At 36.5% G+C, this 13,225-nt stretch overlaps 1 protein-coding gene across 1 annotated transcript in view; it reads left to right on the forward strand.

The window, feature by feature from the left end:
• The window catches only part of Cntn6 (contactin 6), a 354,660-nt gene that overhangs the window by 240,438 nt on the left and 100,997 nt on the right, over positions 1–13,225 (forward strand). The window contains 2 exon segments of the mRNA XM_028886665.2: positions 4,682–4,885; positions 6,872–6,974. Coding sequence (XP_028742498.1) covers positions 4,682–4,885; positions 6,872–6,974 — 307 coding nt within the window.

A 13,225-nucleotide genomic window follows, 5' to 3' on the forward strand; every position in this document is an offset into this window, starting at 1 on the left:
CAAGAAACACATCTCAAATTCAAAGACAGACACTACCTAAGAATAAAAGGCTGGGAAAAGACTTTCCAATCAAATGGTCTTAAGAAACAAGCAGGGGTAGCCATACTGATATCCAACAAAATAGACTTCAAACTAAAATCAATCAAAAGAGATAAAGAAGGACATTACATATTCATCACAGGAAAGATCCACCAAGATGAAGTTTCAATTCTGAACATTTATGCCCCAAACACAAGGGCACCCACATATGTAAAAGAAACATTACTAAAGCTTAAACCACATATAAAACCCCACACATTAATAGTGGGAGATCTCAACACCCCACTTTCACCACTGGACAGATCTCCCAAATCGAAACTTAACAGAGAAATAAAGGACTTAACTGATATCATGACCCAATTGGACCTAATTGATATCTACAGAACATTCCATCCTAACAAGAAAGAATATACATTCTTCTCAGCACCCCATGGAACTTTCTCTAAAATTGACCACATACTTGGCCACAAAGCATATCTCAACAGATACAAAACAATTAGAATAACCTCCTGTGTTCTATCAGACCACCATGGGTTAAAGTTAGATCTCAACAACAACAAAAACTACAGAAAACCTACTTTCTCATGGAAACTGAATAATGCTCAACTAAATCACCAATGGGTTAAGGAAGAAATAAAGAAAGAAATTAAAGACTTCCTAGAGATCAATGAAAATGAAGACACCACATACCCAAACTTATGGGACACAATGAAAGCAGTGCTAAGAGGGAAATTCATAGCACGAAATGCACACATAAAGAAGTTGGAGAAATCTCACACTAGTGACTTAACAGCACACCTGAAAGCTCTAGAACAAGAAGAAGCAAAGTCTCCCAGGAAGAATAGACGCCAGGAAATTATCAAAGTGAGAGGGGAAATTAATAAATTAGAAACTAAGAGAATAATACAAAAAATTAATGAAACAAAGAGTTGGTTCTTTGAGAAAATCAACAAGATAGACAAGCCCTTATCCAAACTAACCAAAAGACAGAGAGAGAGAATCCAAATCAACAAAATCAGAAATGAAAAGGGGGACATAACAACAGACATTGAGGAAATCCAGAGAATTATAAGGTCATATTTCAAAAACCTCTACTCCACAAAACTGGAAAACCTAAAAGAAATGGACATTTTTCTGGATAAGTACCACATACCTAAGTTAAATCAAGACCAGATAAACTATTTAAATAGCCCAATAACCCCTAAGGAAATAGAAACAGGCATTAAAAGTCTCCCAACCAAAAAAAAGCCCAGGACCAGATGGTTTTAGCGCAGAATTCTACCAGATCTTCAAAGAAGAATTAATACCAATACTCTCTAAATTGTTCCACATAATAGAAACAGAAGGAACATTACCAAACTCCTTTTATGAGGCTACAATTACCCTGATTCCTAAACCAAACAAGGATACAACAAAGAAAGAGAACTACAGACCGATCTCCCTCATGAACATTGATGCAAAAATACTCAATAAAATATTGGCAAACAGACTCCAAGAACACATCAGAACAATTATCCACCATGATCAAGTAGGCTTCATCCCAGGGATGCAAGGGTGGTTCAACATACGAAAGTCCATCAACGTAATACACCATATAAACAAACTCAAAGAAAAAAACCACATGATCATCTCACTAGATGCAGAAAAGGCATTTGACAAAATCCAGCACCCCTTCATGATAAAAGTCTTGGAGCGATCAGGAATACAGGGAACATACCTAAACATAATAAAGGCAATATATAGCAAACCAACAGCCAACATCAAATTAAATGGAGAGAAACTCAAAGCAATTCCACTAAAATCAGGAACGAGGCAAGGCTGTCCACTCTCCCCATACTTATTCAATATAGTACTTGAAGTTCTAGCCAGAGCAATAAGACAACATAAGGAGATTAAGGGGATACAAATTGGAAAGGAAGAAGTCAAGCTTTCCCTATTTGCAGACGACATGATAGTATACTTGAGTGACCCCAAAGATTCCACCCAGGAATTGATAAAGCTTATAAACACCTTCAGCAACATAGCAGGATACAAGATCAACTCAAAAAAATCAGTAGCCTTCCTATATACAATGGACAAAGAAGATGAGAAGGCAATTAGAGATACATCACCCTTTACAATAACCAAAAATGACATAAAATACCTTGGGGTAACACTAACCAAGCAAGTGAAGGACCTATATGACAAGAACTTTAAGTCCCTGAAAAAAGAAATTGAAGAAGATGTCAGAAAATGGAAAGATCTCCCATGCTCATGGATAGGCAGGGTTAACATAGTAAAAATGGCAATCTTACCAAAAGCAATATACCGATTCAATGCAATCCCCATCAAAATACCAACACAATTCTTCACAGACCTGGAAAGAATAATACTCAACTTCATATGGAAAAACAAAAAACCCAGAATAGCTAAAAGAAACCTGTACAATAAAACAACTTCTGGAGGCATCACAATCCCTAACTTCAAGCTCTACTATAGAGCTACAGTAATAAAAACAGCTTGGTATTGGCATAAAAACCGACATGTGGACCAATGGAATCGAATTGAAGACCCTGACATTAACCCACACACCTATGGACATATAATTTTTGACAAAGAAGCCAAAAGTGTACAATGGAAAAAAGAAAGCATCTTCAACAAATGGTGCTGGCATAACTGGATATCAACGTGTAGAAAGCTGCAAATAGATCCATATCTGTCACCGTGCACAAAACTTAAGTCCAAGTGGATCAAAGACCTCAACATAAATCCAGCTACTCTAAACCTGCTAGAAGAGAAAGTAGGAAGTAATCTTGAACGCATTGGCATAGGAGATCACTTCCTAAATATAACACCAGTAGCGCAGACACTGAGACAAACAATCAATCAATGGGACCTCCTGAAACTGAGAAGCTTTTGTAGAGCAAAGGATACGGTCAACAAGGCAAAGCGACAGCCTACTGAATGGGAAAAGATCTTCACCAACCCCACAGGTGACAGAGGACTGATATCCAGAATATATAAGGAACTCAAGAAATTAGACATCAAAACGACCAACAGTCCAATTGAGAAATGGGCTTTAGAATTAAACAGAGAATTCTCAACAGAGGAAACCCAAATGGCTGAAAGACATTTAAGGAACTGCTCAACATCCCTAATCATCAGGGAAATGCAAATCAAAACAACTCTGAGATACCACCTTACGCCTGTCAGAATGGCTAAGATCAAAAACACTGAAGACACTTTATGCTGGAGAGGTTGTGGAGCTAGAGGAACTCTCCTCCACTGCTGGTGGGAATGCAAGCTTGTACAACCACTTTGGAAATCAATATGGCGCTTTCTTAGAAAATTGGGAATCAATCTCCCCCAAGATCCAGCTATACCACTTTTGGGCATATACCCAAGAAATGCTCAATCACACCACAAGAGCACTTGCTCAGCTATGTTCATATCAGCATTGTTTGTAATAGCCAAAACCTGGAAACAACCTAGATGCCCTTCAACTGAAGAATGGATAAAGAAATTGTGGCACATATACACAATGGAATACTACTCAGCAGAGAAAAACAATGACATCATACGGTTTGCAGACAAATGGATGGATCTAGAAAAAATCATCCTGAGTGAGGTGACCCAGACTCAGAAAGACAAATATGGTATGTACCCACTCATAGGAAGATACTAGATGTGGAACAAGGATGACTGAACTGCTGCTCACATCACCAGTGAGGCTACCTGGAAAACGGGACCCCAAAAAAGACATGGAGAAATGGATGAGATCTACATGAACAGCCTGGTCATGAGTGGGAACAATGAAGAGCGACGGTCGAGGGAAAGCGAGTGGGAGATCCTAGCTGGATCAAGAAAAGAGAGGGAGAACAACGAATAGGAGACCATGGTAAATGAAGACCACATGAGAAGGGGAGGAAGCAGAGAGCTAGGGAGGCCCACGGAGATCCACAAAGATACCGCCAGAAAAGACTGCTGGCAATGGACGAGAGACGGCAGGAACTGACCTACCCCGGTGATGGGATGGCCAGACACCCTGTTAGTTGTGCCATAAACCCCATCCAAGGAAGGTCTGAGGAATCTGGATGCAGACATCCATGGCTGGGCCCCTGGTGGAGCACTGGGAGTCTAATTAGTGAGAAAGAAGAGGGTTTATATGAGCGAGAATTGTTGAAGCCAGGGTTGGATAAAGCACAGGGACAAATAGCCAAACGAATGGAAGCACAGGATCTATGAACCAAAGGCTGAGGGGCCCCCAACTGCATCAGGCCCCCTGAACGGGTGAGACAGTCATTTGGCTTGATCTGTTTGGGAGGCAGCCGTGTGTTGGTGCCGGGTCCTGGGCTTGTTGCATGAGTTGGCTGTTTGAATCCTGGGACATATGCAGGGACACTTGGCTCGGTCTGGGAGGGGGGGACTGGTCCTGGCTGGACTGAGTCTACCAGGTCGATCCCCGTCCTCAGGGGAGACCTTGATCTGGAGGAGGTGGGAATGGGGGGTGGGATGGGGGAGGGGAGGGGGGCGAGAGTGGGAGAGCAGGGGAATCTGTGGCTATTATGTTGAACTAAATGATGTTGTAAAATAAATTTACTTAAAATAAAAAAAAAAAAAGAATGATTGTAGTAAAGATAATGCATGTTTTTCTGTTTTTCAGATTTATCATATGCCTGGACCTTCAATGATAACCCCTTGTATGTTCAAGAGGACAATAGACGATTTGTATCACAAGACACAGGAAACTTGTATATTGCCAAAGTAGAACCCTCCGATGTGGGGAATTACACTTGCTTCATCACAAACAAAGAGGCCCATAGAAGTGTCCAAGGACCACCTACTCCTTTAGTACAGCGCACTGATGGTAAGACCATGAGTTATCTTCAGACTCCACATTGAGACTCTGACATTGTGGGGGGGTCTTCAGGGACTTTTGCTTTCTTCTTATAATTGGAGCCAAATCATTGGAGATTAGATTAAATTCATAAGCTCAATGGAGATGAGATATTACTAAAATCAAAAAGAATTCTGTAGTTCTATACCCTCAAGGTGCAATTTACACATTTCTGGGTATACTGTGCCATTTCATTTCTGACACCAGAAGAGCTTGTTTTCTCATTGTTTAAGGACTGGTGCATAAAAGTTATGTTTGTCTAGAGGGACTTGGCGTGTGTGTATGTGTGCATGTGGATGCTGCCAAATTTTCATACTTGAATTGATGAACACATTTTGCAACCTCTCTTATTGTCCACTTTCTTTTCTATCCTTGTCATTATTTTGCTACTGTTGTTGTTCATTCTTTATTTACCTGGCTGGCAAAATGGAAAAGTAAAAATATTGTGCCCAAGGAAAGAAAAGCATGCCAAAGAATGATGGAGTGGAAGATTCGTGTTAAATTGTGTCTCCAAGGGACGGGACACAGATTGGTCTCTGAAGAGTTTCATACCTTAGTCAAGCCAGAGCTGGTGCAAGATTTAGAGAGCTAGGAAGTCAACTGAGTGGAAAAATCCTCTAGTTGATTCTCTAATTAAATGTTCACAGTAGGTCATGTAAAGAAAAAAATCTCTTAGTTAATTTTATTATCAGACTTTGAATTTGAAAGGCTGTACCTCATAGAACGTTGCCCCCCACTGAAGAGTTTAAGACAAGCATGGATATAATGGTAATTAAGCTGACAGAACTATGAAGCCAGCTTCCCAGCATCCTCATGGCAGAGATTTCAGAGCCAGTATCTATTCAAATATTTCTGCATGGGTTTTATTCAGATATCAGCAAACATTAGATTTATACATTAATTTTCTCCCTTTCTGTGAGTACTCTGTTCATGAGTGGGAAAGCACATGAGCTAACAATTTTCATCGAGGTTATACATTTTTCCTGTTTTATTTTTGTTTACTCTTAGTTTTTAATTTCCCCTTCTTATTTTCTTTTCCCACGTCCTCTACTCCCTTCATCATTTAATAGTAAAAGTAGATTATAAACATCGTGTATAATATATGTCTATTAACTCCTCTAAAAGTTGACATGCAAGAACCATCATTTGTTAAGAAAATAGGGACGCAAAATGAAAGTAGCCAATTTAGTTTCAGAATTAGCATCTGAATGGGATATTTTAATAATAAAGGTTAGAAAATTAGCTATTATATTATATATTCATTTATATACATATGAAGTAATTTCTGTACTTCCTAGAGTCTCACTGACCATCCAAAGTTCATTTACTTGTTGTAGGAATGAGTTACTATAATGTTTGTCATATCAATTTATAAAATAATTAAATTTTTAAAATAATCCCAATAGAGCATTCATTAATTCAGATGAAAATAGCTTATAACTATTTTTGTTTGTTACCACTCTTTTGGCAGATAGTGTGTTTATGACATCTTAGAATACTGCTTTATTCTAAACTTCATTTAATTCTTTCTTATTAAAATGCTAAAATGGTGGAAATAAAACTTTTACAAGTGTGCTATGAACAAAGCAGCAAAATCTGCTGTACTGATATTAATATAGATATTTGAGTTCACTTATGTAGTTACTGTATAAGTTTTGCTGCAGAAATAGAGGTATTTCTGATTGTGGTGATACATCAGAGTTCTGATAGTATTAACTGAATCATCCTCCCCTCTCCACAAGTATGTCTAGCCCATGAGTTGCACAAAAGGAGGCCGGAACTGGATGTCCCTAGTGAAAGATCCTTGTATAAAACTCAAAAGCATGTCTCCATCTCATGATTGGGAACTCTAACTCTGATGAAAATCCAAGAGTCACATTTTGGTTAATGAAGCATTTACTTCATAGGAAACTTCTATTCTCCAGAAATGCTGCTAGCTGTTTTGGTATTTAACAGGTGTCATGGGGGAATATGAGCCAAAGATTGAAGTGCGTTTTCCTGAAACAATACAAGCTGCAAAGGATTCATCTGTAAAACTGGAATGCTTTGCCCTTGGAAAGTAAGGTTGTTTTTTTTTTTTTATGGTTGTTTAATTTAAAAAAAAAAAACTTTTTGTTATTCAAACATTGCTCTAAGGAAAAAATGCTAAACAGATTTCAAGTGCCTGGCATGGTGGGACTTTCTGATTGGAATTCAAACAACAACAAAATGTCTAATACTCTGAAAGTGACTGGGCCTGTGGATATAGCTTGAATACATCATGCCCCACATAATACACTCACCATCAGAGAGAATGTGTACTTGTATAAAATGGTGGACAAACCATTGAGCATTTGACATAACCTTCACTCTTCTCTGAAACCTAGAAATAGATTGCCTGGAGTGTTTCCATGCTTAATTGTTTAGCAACTCTTAAAAATGAAAGCCTACATTTCTGTTTTCCAAAATAAGACTAATTAACATCTACTGTTCACAATGGATAATTAGATTTGAGCCCAACTTGCCCTAGGTAGTTTGCTTTATTCATATAGACGTGCATTAACAACAGGTTTGCATGCATTTAAGCCAGCGAAATAGCTACACCTTTGGCACAGAATGTCAAGAAGATTCCTTTGCTTTTGACGATATTCAAATCTTATTTCGATGCTTGTACACAGCAGTAAATTCCAGGGAAAGGAACCGGTGGATCATTTCCACTGTTTTCAAACAGTAGTGTACACATGAGTTATCCTGTTATTCATTCAGTTAAACTCAGACTATTGGCTACTGTCTAGGATAAAGTTTGATTTAGAAACCCCCAGCTTATAACCATTTTCCAATCTTTAGAACATATCCTAAGCAAGATGAGAGTAATTTCTGAATGTGAGCAGTAAGGGCTTATTTTTAATCTAAAAACTGTTTCTAATGTGACCATCACAGTAGTAAAATATAGATCAATTTTCCAGACACAGAAAATCATCCTTAAAAGTGCCAGTCTTTTTATGAACTAACTTACTTACCAGTACATATATTGGCTGCTGACTCTTAGTTTCATTTCAGTAAATGGCATTGCATACAGCTGTGAGTTAGATTTCTTATATGATTCACTTCTTATATAATGAAACAATCATAGTTTATTTTCATACAGCACTACTCTCAGAGTATCATCCAATAAACACCTATTGATCAATTAATAATTCTTAATAAAATAATATGTAAATAATTTTTGTTTGTATGACTCTTGAGACATGATGAATTCTACCATTCTGAACTTTCTCAGAATCATAGTGAAACCAATCATCCAAAAATTGTCAATAATATCATGAGGATTATCTTAAAAAGAAGACTAGTGTAATAGAGTCTCAGAAAAGAACACTTTTCTATATTTGTGATAGGTAAATATTTCTTAATTAAAAGGAATTGTAACTTAAGAACAAAACTATGAAATTGCTTGAGGCTAGTCCTGAACAATCTGATAGAAATATTTTCATTTCTCAGCCCCTATAAGAAAACATTTATGATATGAGATCATTTATGTTTCTTAAATTCTTACAGAAGGATAGCTTTCATTATATATGTGAAAGTGAACCTTGGAGTAGATTATTAAGAAATATGTTTTCAAAGTTAGCAACATTTAAATAAATAGTAAGGTAGCTGCCTTTGAACTAATTGAGGACAATTTCAATTCCCAATTTTCTTAAGAGTTATGTGATCATTAGTAAATATATTTATATTTTCTATGAATCTGCATATTCTCATTCAACAGGAATTGTTGATTCCTTGCCTAGAATGTTGGCAGGGGAAGTAAGACTGGATAATACTTATAAAATATTTAGTTCAGCACCGCCCCTTTTAGCCAGTAAATGTTCACTGAATTTTTCTAAAGCCATGGTGCGAAATCCATTCCAATTTGGATAACTAGTATTTCAGTGAGTGGAAGTGTTTCAACAAAAATAGTAGTTTCAGAGTGTCTGTGATTTATCATCTCTCACTAACATAGAGTCTCTCTAGCTTGCTGTCTATAAGACTATATTGAAAACTTAAAAGCTGATACTTGGAAATGATATATTACTCCATGTAAACACTTGCCATGACCACTCCTCCCTTTCTCTTTCAACCTTCTCCTTGTCTCTCATCTTCTTTCCCACCTCTTCTCTCTCCCTGTCCTAAGTTCTGTCTCTCTTCCCCCATTTTACCCCCCCTCCCTCTCTCTTCCCATCTCCTTTATTCTACTTTCTCTATCTCAGAAATAAATCATTGTTAATGAATAACTTTTTTTTAGGTAATATTTCATCACCTCAGAATTATGCTAAACGTCTGTGTCTCTTTTCAGACTAGGTTGCTTAAGAAATTAGGAGATGGAAGAATAGATTAAGATATAGAAAAGAATTATTGACCCTGTTTCTTAACTTCACTATTTGGCTGCATGATTGTTATCTGTCATAGGTTGATGTTAAAAAGTTTATGAGCAGCCAGGTGGTGGTGGCACATGCCTTTAATCCCAGCACTCAGGAGGCAGAGGCAGGTGGATCTCTGAGTTCTAGGCTAGCCTGGTCTACAAAGAGCAAGTTCCAGGACAGGCTCCAAAACTACACAGAGAAACCCTGTCTAAATGTCCCCCCCCCAAAAAAAAAATCAAGGTTATGAGCAATATGTGGAAGAAGTGAATTAAAAATCCACTCAATGCAAATGAAATCTTGGAATATAAGTCCTTTAGAACAAATTAGAAATAAATAATATCTCAATATTATTTGTACTCTGATTAGAGATACAATGTGTTTAAAACTGAAAACTTAAACAAGATAAAATTTATTAAATCTTAAAATTCCGAGAAAGCACCTAAGTAATTTTATAAAAACTAAATCATCAATATTTAACTTAGGAAAACTTGACTTGGAAAATATTTTATTAAAAAAATTAACAATAGGTTTGTATGGAAAGAAAATGTTGCTGGTTGAGAAAGATTTATTTTTAAAGTTATAAAGGAAAAAACTATTTCACATGAAACAATATGAAATGAAAACTAAAAAGCTGTTGAAGATTTCTTAAGTGTACTTCATAGAAATCATTATGACAGAATTGCTTTTATAAAGTACACTTCCTCAAATTGTATTTGCTTTGATTAATCAACACTAAGATGGTATTGATTCAACTGTCATTAGTACTGAACTGAAGTACCATAGGATTGTAACTAAAAGTCCAGAACATCCTCTGGGCTGAAGGATAATTTAAAATGCCCTGTATGAGAAGCTTACATTTTATGTAGCTTCTGTTAAATGTAGCAAAATGTTAGTGCACATTTAACTTTTTGAAAGGTGAAATTGTTGATTATACTTTGGAAAACATTCAAATGTGAATTACCAACTAAAAGGGTTTTATATTTGCTTGCCAATTGTTTTCAGAAAATGAGTAATGTTTATGAAACATCATAAAACTGTGAAAATAATTCTTGGTATTTTACAAATTTTGACATTTATCAAATAATATTCTCTTTTAAATTTATAAGCATAAATTAACAAAAATAAAAATAGTTTATTTGTTAAAAGGTACTTTGTTATAATATTTAAACCTACATAATTTTCTGTTGTATAATTAATAATCTGAAAATAAAATCAACTCTCTTAGCTTTTAATTAGAAATTTATAATTATAGTTTTACTGCCAATTTTCATAAAGTCTTTATAAACCATGCCTTTTAAAAGTAGTGCACATTGCAATGAGAAAACTTAGTTGGTTAAGGGAGGAATGAATTTAACTATTTATTACTGGATTTGTGCATTGAATGCACAAGGCTATGCAAATGAGAGAGAGACACACACAGAAATGAGAGACAGGCAGAGAAAAAGAGAAGCAACAGCTTGATATCTTAGAAAATATTTTATTTTGTAGAAAGAGGTAACTCCAGAAGGATGTGTGTGTGTATGTGTGTGTGTGTGTGTGTGTTTGTGTGTGTGCGTGCGCAGAAATCCCTATGTGCACTTACACATACATGAAATGTCATTCATATCCTAGGAATATCTTTCTCTTTCTTTGTCTTGCTGGGTGTTCTGTCAGCCATATAGTTGGAATCTATCACTAATTTAAAAGTATTTAGGTGTTATTTCAAACATTTCCTTTTTATGCCATTCTTCTGGCCATCCCATGACATATCTTTTATACCATTAGTCATGGCCCACATTTTTATATTATGATACGTTTTCTGTTGCCTTCCTTTTGCATTTCTCCTTGGGAAATGCTTCTACTGCTGCTCTTCCCATTTATTTCACGTAGTCATCATGTGTCTACCACCCACTCTGACTCCACCCGGGGGGTTCCTCCTTCACATTAATGTATTTTACGCCCAGAATTTTCTTTTTGATTCTTCCTTAGAATTTTTTCCACCAGTTCCTGCATGTTGCCTACTTCTTCAGTTATGTCTCTTTGCATTTTAATCACAGTGGTTTAAAATTACTGTTGTTAATAGAAGTATATTTGAAAGTAACTACTGCAGATTAAAAAGCTCTGTCTAATAATTTAAAAATCTTTATCATTTTTGAATTTACGGTTGGCTAAGTTGTTTTTCTCTATGGATTGCATTTCTTTTTTTTTGTTTGTTTGTTTGTTTTGTTTTGTTTTTTGTTTTTTCGAGACAGGGTTTCTCTGTGTAGCTTTGCGCTTTTCCTGGAACTCACTTGGTAGCCCAGGCTGGCCTCGAACTCACAGAGATCCGCCTGCCTCTGCCTCCCGAGTTCTGGGATTAAAGGTATGTGCCACCACCGCCCGGCTAGCATTTCTAGTGGAACATGTATGCGTTTTTGTTGAAACTGGGATATGATGTTTCCTTTGAAAGGAACTCAGGTAGCAGTGGTTTTGAAGTGTGAATTTTATATTTGTTTTGCAATGATTTGCGCTTTCTGCTGATTTGCTGCATCTTTGCTGCCAACAGTTAAACTAGATTCTACTACTGTTGTCTGTTGATCTCCTAGATAGCCCCTGAATAGACTATGCTTTGCAGTGATTTCAACTATAACCCCATTGCTTGTGTGAAATTCAGTCATTGTTTACTAAATCTAGCATCTGGCCATTTATATGACTGTTCATATTTACTAGGTTTTATTTTATTTTTTTTTTTTGCCTAATCACAATTAGTAACTATTCTACTAACTGGAGAAGTAATTATTTTAGGCTGTATAATAAATGTCATAGATACCACATTATTGGGTGTAAGAATGTAATATATTTATATAAAGATCCAGCTTTTCTTTGTAAACACTTCATTTCATTGTGCCTGCTTTTGTTTTTGTGTCTTCATATTATGATTTCTATGAGTAACTAAACATAGAGGAAGAGGACAAATACAGATATAGCATAGTCCTATGTCTCCATGAATTTGAAAACAAAGTTAGACACATTACTTCAGGTGGATAAAGTGCAAAGTCATGGGAGTACGACAGTAAACAGTAGGAAGAAAAAAGGCATAGTTAGATTTTATAACTATGAAAGCAATAAACTCTATTATGGAGCAATATAGGAAATGATGATGCAGGGGGAGAATTCCCAACCCTACCCAAGTAGGGCAGGCAAAGCAGAGAACAAAAGCTTATGAAATGTCACAGGTTCATAAACTGGGATTCTGCAAAAATAGCTTAAATAGGAGGTCTTCATCTAATACAGGTAGCAGACACTGGTGTCTCTAAAACTATTATCCCTATGCTGAAGATAAATCATCTCAGGATATTTTATAATCAAATCTTATTGGCCAGGGAAGGCAGAAGATGAAATATTTTGTCTTTCCAAACTCCAAATCCTTCTTCTTCTACACTGGCTAAACAAGCAGCAACCCTGAGAAGTAGTATGGATCCAAAAAAAATCAAATTTCACTTGGAATTAGATTCATAGACAAAGATCTACTTGAGTGGGGAGTTTAAATCAGCTTCAGACAGTAGCTAAAGGTAAATATATGTGTGAAGCATCAACCAAACTCTGATAAGAGGAAAGAAACCAGCTGTGAGTGAATCTGAGTTTGAGTGTTAAGGTAGAGAACTGTGTGGCCAGGAAACACAGGATCACTCAGATCTGATCCTCTGTCTCACCAATGAAGAATTAATTTTTCCATCAGACTTGGAATCCCTGAATCAAAGACACTGGGTGAAAAGCCGTGACTGCTTGGGAATGTTCCATACCATTGCACAGTAGGAATGCCTCTTCTACTAGGGGGGCATGTCTTGGGGTTTTTGGGCTCAAGCTGTTAGGAAAAGTTTGAAAGCTATTCATGTATTCCTTGTTTTGGCACACTTGGACGTGGAGAAAATGCCGATGACAGTTCAGCCCACCACATTGTTAGGGAAGCCAG

The sequence above is a fragment of the Peromyscus leucopus genome, chromosome 3 (genome assembly GCF_004664715.2).
Source record: "Peromyscus leucopus breed LL Stock chromosome 3, UCI_PerLeu_2.1, whole genome shotgun sequence".
Lineage (NCBI taxonomy): Eukaryota > Metazoa > Chordata > Mammalia > Rodentia > Cricetidae > Peromyscus > Peromyscus leucopus.